Source organism: Dipodomys ordii, unplaced genomic scaffold (genome assembly GCF_000151885.1).
Source record: "Dipodomys ordii isolate 6190 unplaced genomic scaffold, Dord_2.0 Scaffold4, whole genome shotgun sequence".
Taxonomy (NCBI): domain Eukaryota; kingdom Metazoa; phylum Chordata; class Mammalia; order Rodentia; family Heteromyidae; genus Dipodomys; species Dipodomys ordii.
In genome coordinates, this window is record NW_012267220.1 from 3222676 (window position 1) to 3234525 (window position 11850).

At 47.5% G+C, this 11850-nt stretch overlaps 1 protein-coding gene across 1 annotated transcript; it reads left to right on the plus strand.

Annotated features, from left to right (window-relative positions):
* Positions 1–2281: 2281 nt before the first annotated feature.
* Positions 2282–3682, plus strand: LOC105991087 (putative tripartite motif-containing protein 75). Its single transcript, XM_013023656.1, has one exon. The coding sequence runs from the start codon at positions 2282–2284 to the stop codon at positions 3680–3682; it is 1401 nt and encodes a 466-aa protein (XP_012879110.1).
* Positions 3683–11850: the final 8168 nt, after the last annotated feature.

Here is an 11850-nt window from a genome sequence, read left to right on the forward strand (position 1 = left end):
AATGATACCTTCAAACAAGCAATCACACCCATTGGCCCTCCACTTTCCGTGGGGAGATGATGAGATTGCAGTCTTGAAAGGATTGGCCGGGAAGGTGTGTTAGTGGTCACATGCTTGCCCCGCGTCCTTCTGAAGCCCTCCGTGCCACTGCTCAGTACCACATGCACTGAAAAATCTGCAGGGGGTGCTGGGATCAAGTGGTAGGTGCTAGCCTTGAGCCAAAGAAGCTCAGGGACGGTGCCCAGGCCCTGAGTTCAAGCCCCAGGAATGAGCAACAACAACAACAAAAAGTCTTGAAAGTATTAATCAAGTCTGAGAAAAGCATAAATGGCCTGCTTAGGTACAACGGGCTTGGCCGAGTCGGTCAGATCAGAAGTCAGGTATTTTCTCCATCCAGCTACTTCTCTCCTGACTCTGGTCCCTGCCAACACCCTTGGGGGCGTGGCCTGAAGCCCCGCCCTCTAGCCCAGGCACATTAGGGCCTTGGCCCACCACTCAGTTGGCAGTGTGTGCAAAGCTGGCTTGAAAGTCAGTTGTGGGAGTCTCTCCTGCCAGAGCTTCTGAGCACCCCTGCTCCAGGGAAGCAGAAAGGTAAGCTAGGATGGGCGTGGGAGGCGCCGGTTTCTCAGCAGAAGGTTGCAACTAACAGTAGCTAAATTTCAATTTTTAATGTTTGTTGTTTTTTTTTTTTGAGTCAGTTGTATGGCTTGAAGTCTGGGCCTGGGTGCTGTTCCTGAGCTTTTGAGCTCCAGGCAAGCACTCTTCCACTTGAGCTACTGTACCACTTCTGGTTTTCTGGTGGTTAATAGTAGATAAGAGTTTCACCTACATTCCTGCCCAGTCTCACTTTGAACCAAGGATCCTAAGATCTCAGCCTCCTGAGTAGCTAGGATTCAGGTACAGAAGTATTGTACCTTTGTGTTCTTCTCCTATGAATATCTTCCTTTGGTCTCTCTGTGTGGATGCTTAGAGTCCTGTATAATTGATCATGTCTAATGTTTTTAGCTTCCCTCAAAGGAGAGGAGACTTCACCATTTGTCTCTCTGAGCTTGATTTAAGTCACTGAACATGATTTGGGCTAGGTCCATCCAAGTCTCTGCAAATGACACAGTATTACTTTTTTCTAATGGCTATTATTTCTAATGGCTATGTAAAATTCTGTTGTGTGTAGCTACCAATGTTTTTGACCCACTCTTGTATTGTAGGAGTGGAACTTGGCTATTGGCAATAGTGCAGCAATGAACATGGATGTACAAGTGTCTTTACGGTATCTGCCATGTGATGTTCTGGGTAGATGCCCAGGAGTGGTATGGCTGGGTCCTAGGGAAGATCTCTGTTTAGGTTTTTAAGAAATCTCCAGACTGTTGTCCACAGTGATTGTACTACTTTACATTCCTACCAACAGTGCAATAGGGTTCCATTTCCCCACATCCCTGCCAACATTGCTTGTGGTTGGAATTCACAATGTTAGCCAACCTAACTTGGGGGGGAGATGGAATCTCAGAGTTGGTTTTGATTTGCATTTTCTTTATGGCAATAAGAGATGTTGAGATTTCCTTGTGTGTTTCTTTGCCATTCTTATCCCTTTTTCTAAGAAGTCTCCCTAACCCATTTAGTGTTGGTTTATTTGCTTTGGGAGAGGTTAGTTTCTTGAGCTCCTTTCATATATTGGATTTTTAGGCCTTTGTGTGGTGGATTAGTAGTAAAGATGTCTCACTCGGTTGATTGTCTTTCTAGTTTAGTAACTGTATCCTTTGCTGTACAGAAATGCTCAGTTTGAGGTAATCCCATTAGTCAAGTCTCTCTTGCTGATGTTTTGGGGTTTTTTTGTTGTTGTTGTTTTTTTAATCAAACCTAGTGCTTTCCTACTTGAGCCAAAATTCTATTTTCAGCATTTTTGGCGGTTAATCAGAGATATGAGTTTTATGGAGTTTCTTGGTTGGCCTGGTTTTGAACCAGGATCCTCAAATCTCAGCCTCCTGAGTAGCTAGGATGACAGCCACTGATACCCAGCTGAAGAAGAGTTTTTAATGAATGCATCTTTCCTTATTAACAGAAACACGGAGACATTAACTGGTGTCCATTATTAACTGCTGACCATCAAAGCTCCTGGACTGGCTTGCAGTTGTCTGCTTTTGGCGGCTCATTCTGCAACCAATCCTGTCACCAACTTCTGTTACTGAGGGCAGGAGCTGTGAAGGACATCAAAGCTACCCTTGGGTCACGTGACTTGGAAAGGCCTATACCCTGAAGAAGAAGCCCTCAGAATACATAGACCTTGATGCCCAGCCAGATGGCCGTGCAAGCAGCCTTGGCTGAGTTTCAGGTGGAAAGCAAGTGCCCTGTCTGTCTGGGCACACTGAGCGACCCGGTCACCATTGACTGTGGACACAACTTCTGTCGCCCTTGCATCCGGCAGTGCTGGGCACAGATGGAGGTGCTGTCCTGTCCAGTGTGTCGTCACCAGTGCATGGAGGGGCATTTCTGGAGCAACCACCAAATGGCAAGGATGATTGAAATGACCCAGCAGCTCCTGACAGGCCCAAGCAAGGAAAGGAGGCTGAAGGAGAAACCCTTGTGTGAGCAGCATGGGCAGGCCCTGGTCCATTTCTGCGAGGATGACCTGCAGCTGCTGTGTCAGCACTGCACCCAGCACCCTGAGCATCAGGGCCACTGTGTGAGGCCCATCAAGGAGGCTGCTGCTGACCACAGGCTAAAGCTGAAGACTCACATCACCTCTCTGAATGACCATGTGTTGCATGCTCAGCAGGCACTAGCCTCCCAGTACAAGAAACGCGTGTGCCTGGGAAAGGAACTGGAAGACCAGAGACAGCAACTCTCCACCGAATCTACTTACTTGAAGATGTTTGTGGAACAGGAGCACAATGCATTCCTGGCCAAGGTACAGAAACAACAGGAGCACATTCAGCAGCAGCTGGAGGAAAACGAGATGGCGTTTAACAACCACGCTTACCATGTGGAAGTTCTATGCAGAGAGATAGCAGAGAAAAGCAAGATGACAGAAATGAAACTACTGACAAACATCAAGAGCACCTTGAGCAAGTGTGAAAGCCTGGCGCCCCCAGACCTGCACACACTCAGCTTTAGGAAAGACACCTGTGCCATTGCTCTGCAGCTTTCAGCCCTGCAGAGAATTAGGAAGAATTTTCGAGTGGAAGTGACCCTGGATCCCCAAACAGCACACCCGAATCTGTGGGTGTCCAAGGATAAGAAGAGTGTGGCGTTGATGCAGACAGAGCCAACCGAGCCTCTGTATCCAATGCATGTCATGGACTATCCCACCATCCTGGGGGCTGCAAGATTCACTTCCGGCCGCCATTTCTGGGAGGTACAGGTGGAGGACAAGGATGCGTGGACAGTAGGGGTTTGTCAGGACTACCTTGGCCCTGATGCAATGTGGCCACACTCAGGACTGAACAAATGCTGGGCAGTTCAGCTTTGCAATGGCTACTATGTGGCTCGAAATGCCACTCTCCTCAATCTTTGCCTGGCAGAGAAGCCCAGGAGGGTTGGCATTTATCTGGATTATGAATTGGGTGAGGTTTCCTTTTACAATTTAAAGGACAACTCTCTCATCCACACTTTTGTGGATGAGTTTTCTCAAGTGCTGAGACCTTTTTTCTCTGTTGGGTTTGATTCAAAGCCTCTTACTCTCTGCTGAGAGGCAGATGATGGAGGATTCGTTTTTGATAAAAGTCTAAGAATGTTCTTTTTATTTTTATCAATTGTGCGGCTGGAACTTGGAGCCTTTGCACCGTGCTTGAGCCTCCCTGTGCTCAAGGCTAGAACTCTACCGCCTGAACCACAGTGCCACTTTCGGCTTTTTCTGAGTAGTTTATCGGATCTAAGAGTCTTACAGACTTTGCTGCCCAGGCTGGCTTCACCTGGTGAACCTCAGGTCTCACCTCCTGAGCAGATAGGATTATGCACACAATTCCCTGGTGCCCATCTGCAGCCCAGCTCCCACTTCTGACCTTTTATTGCTTAATTGGAGATAAGAGTCTCACAAACCTGGGCTGGGAAGGTGGCTCAGTGGTAGAGCACTTGCCTTGCATGCCTGAGGCCCTGGGTTCCATTCCTCATCACCACATAAGCAAAAACAAAAAAGCCAGAAGTGGCACTGTGGCTCAAGTGGTAGAGTGCTAGCCTTGAGCTGAAGAGCTGAGGGACAGCGCCCAAGCACAGATTACAGGCCACATGACTGGACCCAAAGAACAAAATAAAACAAAAAAAGAGTTTCACAAACCTTTCTGCATCTCCTGGTTTGAGCCTGGAACCTCAGGTCCCAACCTGAGCAGCTAAGATTCTACGAAGTGCAATATATAACTTAAAACAGAAAGCTCATTCACAAACTGAAAACTGAAATAAAATACTTACTTAACAGGATTAGACAACTATTAATTTCTGCCCTTTGGAATTGTTCAGGGTTATATAATATTACATATATTAAATGTACATATATTGAATGTAGAATAATTAACATACAATGGTGATTACATACAACCGTCTTGTAAATTGTACCTATTGTTTAAATAAGTATTTTTAAAGTACTATCTATCTTTTAAAGACTTGTTGTATTTTATTTTTTACTTATTTATTTTTTTGTCTGTCATGGGGCTTGAACTCTGGGCCTGGGCACTGTTCCTGGGCTCTTCAGCTCAAGGCGAGTGCTCTACTGTTTGAGCCACAGTTCCACTTCCGGTTTTCTAGTGGTTTATTGGAGAGAAGAGTCCACTGACTTTCCTGCCCAGGCTGGCTTTGAACGGTGATCCTCAGATCTCAGCCTCCTGAGTAGCTAGGATTACAGGCGTGAGCCACCAGTGTCTGGCATCTTTGTGGCATTTTTAATATTTTATTACCTCGATTCCATCCTATTTTTCTTTGAGCTGAGGAGCAGACTCAGGGCCTAGCCCGTACTTGATAAGTGCTCTTTCACTGAGCTAAATTCCCAACTGCTATTATTAAATAATTAACATTATTTATCATTTATTTAAGTCATCATTAATTTAATGTAATTTATTTAGATGAAATATAGGAAAAAGCATTGTATTGTTTCATTGACTTTTTGTGTGGTGGTCCTGAGGTTGGAACTCATCTGGGGTCTGTCCCTGAGCTTTTTTGCTCCTGGCTAGGGCTCTACTACTTGCACTACAGCTCTACTTTGACCATTTAGGTGGTGAATTGGAAATTAGTCTCATGGAGTTTCCAATCCAAGCTGTGCTCAGATCTCAGTCCCTCGAGTAGGTAGGATTACAGGCCTGAGCCACTGGCACCCATCTGTCTCATTATCTTGTTAACAGATTTTTTCTAGGGTCGGAGACTGAGTGGGTTTAACATTGATATATATAAATGTGTCTTTTTGGTGTAACTGAACAAATAAGCATTTTTTTTATGCCAGTCCTAAGGCTTGAACTTAGAGCCTGGTGCTGTGAGCTTTATTTTGTTCAAACCTATCGCTCTACCACTTGAGCCATAGCTCCACTTTGGCTTTTGGGTAGTTCATTGGAGATAAGAGTCTCACAGACTGTCCTGACTAGATTGGCTTCCAACTGTGGTAATCAGATCTCAGGGAACAAATTTTCTCTTTAGGATTTGGCAATCTGGAGATGCTGTCTGTAAATGCAAATATATTCCTGAAGTAGACTAATAGAAACAGAAGACTGTTAGTGGCGGGGTGGGGGAGGGGAATCCCAGTGAGAGAAGAAAAAAAAAAGTGATTAACACACGTGTATGGTTTAAAGTGTGCTTAGGAGGAGGCTTCCAGCTTCGGTAGTATACAGCTTAAGAGTATAAGGTCGTAAACGAGAGCCAGGCACCAGTAACTCACGCCTGTAATCCTAGCTAGCTATTCAGTAGGCTGAGATCTGAGGATCTTGGTTCAAAGCCAGCCCAGGCAGGAAAGTCTGTTAAACCCTTCAATTCACCACCAGAAAACTGTAGAGCTGTGGCTCAAATGGTAGCATAGAAGCCTTGAGCAGGGCTGGGAAGGTGGCTCAGTGGTAGAGCGCTTGCCTTGCATGCATGAGGCCCTGGGTTCGATTCCTCAGCACCACAGAAGCAAAAAAGAAAAAAGCCGGAAGTGGTGCTGTGGCTCAAGTGGTAGAGCGCTAGCCTTGAGCTGAAGAGCTGAGGGACAGCGCCCAGGCCCAGAGTTCAGGCCCCACAACCGGACCCCCCCCCCCAAAAAAAAGAAGCCTTGAGCAAAAAAGCTCAGGGAGGGTTGGGAAGGTGGCTCAGTGGTAGAGCGCTTGCCTTGCATGCTCGAGGCCCTGGGTTCGATTCCTCAGCACCATATAAGCAAAAAGAAAAATGCCGGAAGTGGCGCTGTGGCTCAAGTGGTAGAGCGGTAGCCTTGAGCTGAAGAGCTGAGGGACAGTGCCCAGGCCCAGAGTTCAGGCCCCACAACTGGGCCCACGCCCACCCCCCAAAAAAAAGCTCAGGGATAGTGTCCAGACCCTAAGTTTAAGCCCCAGGACTGGCAAAATAAATTAGTTAACTAAATAAAACTCTTGGGATGGAGGTATATAGTTCAGAGGTAGAGCTCATGCTTAACACAAAATGAGTTTCAATCAGGAGAAAAAGAGGAGAGAGGAGCGGGGGTACACCTGGAGGCTATAGGTAAGGAAATACAAATTGACAAATGGTTACAAATGGAAGGATTGACCATTTGATAAAGCCTGTTAAGAAAATCTTTTAAGCTGGGCATTGGTGGCTCATGCCTGTAATCCTAGCTATTCAGCCCGGGCAGCAAAGTCCAGAAACTCTTATCTCCAATAAACCACCAGACAAATGAAAGTGGTGCTGTAGCTCAAGTGGTAGAGCGCTAGCCTTGAGCTGAAGAGCTGAGGGACAGCGTTCAGGCCCAAAGTTTAAGCCCCACAACCGACAAAAACAAACAAAAAAAGAAAATCTTTTAGTGTCAATACAGTTTTTAAAAGGCAGCTGGGGCTAGCTCATGCCTCCAATACTTGAAACTAGGGAGGCTGAGATCTGAGGCTGAGCTGAAGACTGTCTCAGCAGACTCTTAGCTCTAGTTAGCTACTCAGAAATGGGAAGTGAAGCTGTGGCTCAAAGTGGTAGAGTGCTAGACTTGAGCAAAAAGAGCTCAGGGACAGAGTCCGGACTCTGGGTTCAAGCCCCACAACCGACAACAAACAAAAAAACAGCCCGGACCCCAGTGGCTCACTCTGGAGGCTGACATGGTAGAATCCAGGTTGGAAGCTAGCCTGAATAGGAAAGTTTGTGAGATTCTTATTTCCATCTAATCAGCAAAAAGCCAGAAGTGGGGCTGTAGCTCAAGTGGTAGAGCGCCAGCCTTGAGAGAAAACTCAAAGGGACAGATGCCAGGACCTGAATTCAAGCCCTGGGACCGACGCACACACCATTTTTTACAAGGCAAATACACACTGCTTCACATGACCAAAACTCCAAAATTCATTCTTTCTTCCTTCCTTTTCTGTCTTTCTGTTTGTCGCGAGGCCTGAACTCTGGGCCTGGGCGCTGTCCCTTAGCTCTTTAGCTCAAGGCCGGTGCTCTACCATTTGAGCCACAGAGCCACTTCTGGTTAATTGAAGATAAGAGTCTCCACGACATTCCTGCCTGGGCTGGCTTTGAACCACCGTCCTCAGATCCCAGCCTCCTGAGTAGCTAGGATGACAGGCGTGAGCCACCAGCGCCGGGCTTTCCAAAATTCTTAAGTTGACACTAAGGCGTGTAGGCGGAGGGTAGCAAAGACCAGGCCTGGAAACTTCATGGGCCAAAAAGAAAACAGAATACAAGACCAAGGCCTCTGCTGGTTACCTTTCAGGCCCCGCCCCACATGTCCAGGAGGCCCCGCCCCACTCCGCCCGGCCCCGCCCCACCCCGCCCACCCCTCTGGGTGGGGCCCTCAGCCCAGCAATTGCCCCATAAAGGTGAGTTCCCGGGAGTGGCACGCTGAGCCGGCTGGCGACCCGCCTGGCGGCCTGCGGAGGTAAGTGGGGCTGGGCTGCAATCTGGGGTTCCCCCCTGCCTGCTCCAGGTCTGGGCTGCGGGCTGGGTCCTCCTTGTCAAGGGCTTTCAAAGCGAGTTAGGGCTCCTGGTTTTTTCCAGTAGCGCTGGTTGGTGGGGAGACCTCGGGTGTGGAAGTGAGGGGTGGTTTGTGTTCCGAGGTGGGGTGCGGCACTAGTGGCTCCCCGGTGAGCCCCCTTTTCTTTAAGGTATCTGTAAGTAGTTGTTCAGAGGATCTGCCTGGCAACAAAGCAGTTCACGAATACAATGCGTTGGGGGCGGGGGGCCAGCCAGAACCTGGCTTGGGCGATCTTGGGGGGAGCTTCACCCCTGGAGCCGCACCCTCCAGTCAGGATTGATGACTGGTTCGTTGGAGACCTGAGTTTTTAAAGACATTCCTGCTTGAGCTGGTCTAGAACCTCCATCCTCAGATAGGCGCTCCTGGCCTGAGGCACTTGCCTCAAGCTGTTGTAGCTGTTGGGGATGGGATTCTGAATTAGAAGGCTGCTCAGTCTGCTCATTCACGAGGTCGACTGAGGCCCAGAGGCTAGGAGCCACCCCAGGTGACCCCGACCACCCCCTTAGAGAGCGCTGAACGTTTGTGCGCTTGCGCCAGGCATTTCTTAACTCGGGGGAGAGCCCCGGTTCTGCCGCTCTGCCCCGTACTTTTTGGCTCAAGGCTGGTGGTCTGCTATTTCAGCCACACCTTCTGCTTTGTGTTAGTGAATTCATGATTTGTCTGCTCTGGCTGGCTTCAAACCTCTATCCTTAGATCTCAGCCTCCTAAGTAAGTAGCTAGGATTATAGGCCGAGCCACTGCTGCTGAGCTACGTGCTTGCCTCCCCCCCTCTCTTTCTCTCTCTCTCATTCGTTCTTTCTTTCTGCCAGTCCTGAGGATTTAACTCGGCCTGAGCACTGTCTGAGTCTCTCTGTACTCAAGGCTAGTGCTCTACCACTTGAGTCACAGCACCACTTCCAGATGTTTCTGTTTAGGAGGTACTGAGGAATCAAACCCAGGACTCCATGAGTGTTAGGCAAGCACTCTACCACTAAGCCACATTCCCAGTCCACATTATTGGCTTTGGAAGTGTTCTCCCCCAAAAGACATTAAATAGTAGACAATTACATCAGACACTGTGACACGTGCCCATAAATCTCAATACTAGGGAGGTGGAGATAAAGTCAGACTGAAGAGCCAAGTAATGTTAATTACTCCCCAGAGGCTGAAATCTGAGGGTCGAAGTTCAAAGCCAGCCTTCCAAGGAAATGTGTGATATTCTAATCTCGAGTTCACAATCTGCAAGGCTGAAGTGTCTCAAGTGTCTAAGTGCCAACTCACATCTCCGTGCATGCTAAGCACAGAAGCACAGATACTGCAATGAACTTCCTCACTTGCATTTTGTGCCACAATATATGAAGTGCGCTGTCTTCTATCAATACACTTGACATTGGCATCTTTGAAATCCATTTGGTCTGCCTTACCTAGGATGTCTGGTATATGCATACCATGGAGTTCAATCCCTCAGCTGGTTTAGAAGACCAGTATTTCCAAAAAAAGTTCAAACCAGTGCTGAAGAGAATGTCTGGACACAGGCTTTGAATGTTTGAAGTTAGGTGTATGTAGGGATTGATGCTGTGATATTTTACCTTTTTTTTTTTAACAAGGGCAAAACAAAAACTTTCACATTCCAGGGCTGAGAAGGTGGCTCAGTGGCAGAGCGCTTGCCTTGCATGCATGAGGCCCTGGGTTCGATTCCTCAGCACCACATAAACAAAAAGAAAAAAGCCGGAAGTGGCGCTGTGGCTAGCTTTGAGCTGAAGAGCTGAGGGACAGCGCCCAGGCCCAGAGTTCAGGCCCCATGACCGGACCCCCCCCCCCAAAAAAAAAAAACCTTTCACATTCCATTCTCTGTGGAAACCAAAGCCTTACTTCTTAAAGAGGAGCTTGTTCCTTTCTGTGATGTTGGGATATCTACTTTCTAGCATTCAAGACATGTGTTAGCAGTTTTTCATTAATTGTAAGAACCAGAGACAACCTAAGTTTCCAATTCTTGACCATTGACGGTTCTGAAGCATCCTTCCTGTTCTCCTGCGGCTCAGTGCTCCCTTTTCTACAATGGAAGTATATTGTTTAGGAGTTCTTTGCTTGAAAGCAAAGACTCCACACCCACTTTTGTGTCCTTCCTAGGATTTGAAATCAGAGCCTGGGTGTGGTCCCTGAGCTTTTGCTTAAGGCTAGTGCTTTACCACTTAAGCCACAGCTCAACTTCTATCTTTTTGGTTGTTTATTGTAAGAGTTTCAAGGACTTTCTTGCCTGGGGTTGGCTTTGAACTGCAATCCTCAGATCTCAGCCTCCTGAGTAGCTAGCTAATGAGCCACCAAGCCCCAAACCCTCACCTTTTTTTCCTTTCCTTTTCTTTGGGGACTGGAACTCCAGTACCTGATGCTTCAGCTCATTGGTGCTCTACCAACTGAGCCAAGCCTCCAACTCCCCCCTTTTTTTCCAGACATGGGGCTTGAACTCTGGGCCTGGGCCCTGTCCCTAAGCTCTTCAGCTCTACCATTTGAGCCACAGTACCACTTCCAGCTTTCTGGTTGTTAATGAAAGAGTCTCACAGACTTTCCTGCCCAGGCTGGCTTTGAATCACGATCCTGATCCTCAGATCTCAGCCTCTTGAGTAGGATTACAGGTGTGAGCCACCAGTACCCGGCTCTTTCCTCCTTTTCTTTTTATCCTTTTTTTACTGTGTGTGTGTGTGTGTGTGGTGTGTGCTGGTACCGGGGCTTGAACTCAGGGTTCTTCACTTGGCTTTCTTGCTCAAGGGTGGTTCTGTACTATTGGTGCCATACCTCAGCTTTAACTTGTTAACTGGAGATAAGAGTTTCAAATTTATATGTCTGGGCTGGCTTAAACCACAATCACAATCAGGGTGATTTCATAATTACATTTCCACCCAGGTTTATTTATTTATTTTTTTGGTCCGGTTATAGGGCCTGAACTCTGGGCCTGGGTGCTGTCCCTCAGCTCTTCAGCTCAAGGCTGGCGCTCTACCACTTGAGCCACAGCGCCTCTTCTGGCTTTTTTCTTATGTGGTGCTGAGGAATCGAACCCAGGGCCTCATGCATGCAAGGCAAGTGCTCTACCACTGAGCCAACTTCCCAGCCCCTCCACCCAGGTTTATAATGTATTCCAATCACTCTCACCCTTCTATCATTCATTCTCACCTCCCTTAAGTTCTGTAGTTTGGAAGGATGAAAGCTCTTAGTGCTCATCATTAATTAATTGATTGCAAGAGTTTGAGCTCTTGACTAGGAATGTAATTGTTGCTAGAATGCCTGCTGAGCCTGCTGGAGATCCTGGGTTAGATCCTTTGCACACCTAAACAATTCCAATCCCCAAAGGAATTTGGGCTATATAGTAAATTCCTACCAGTTGCAGAGATAACCAATGTTCTATTGTAGCTTGTGGTCTGTGTGTCTCTGGACTACTTTTCCTCAGCCGGGTCATTGTTATCTAGATGTGCCAAGGAGCTTGGATGCCTCTTGCCTTATCTATCTACTATCCTAGCTACTCTACTATCCTAGCTACTCTATTATCCTAGCTACTCTGTTATCCTAGCTACTCAGGAGGCTGAATCTGAGGATTGTGGTAGAGAGCCAGTCTGGGCAAAGAAGTCTGAGACTTTCACTTCCAATTAACCACCAAAGAGTTGGAAGTGGAGGTGTGGCTCAAGGGATAGAGCACCAGCCTTCAACACAAGCTAAAGGATAGCACTCAGGACCTGAGTTCAAGTCCCAGTTCCAACACACACACACACACACACACACACACACACACA

Coding starts and splice junctions, on each gene's coding strand:
- LOC105991087 (XM_013023656.1), top strand. CDS start 2,282: ATGCCCAGCCAGATGGCCGTGCAAGCAGCCTTGGCTGAGTTTCAGGTG.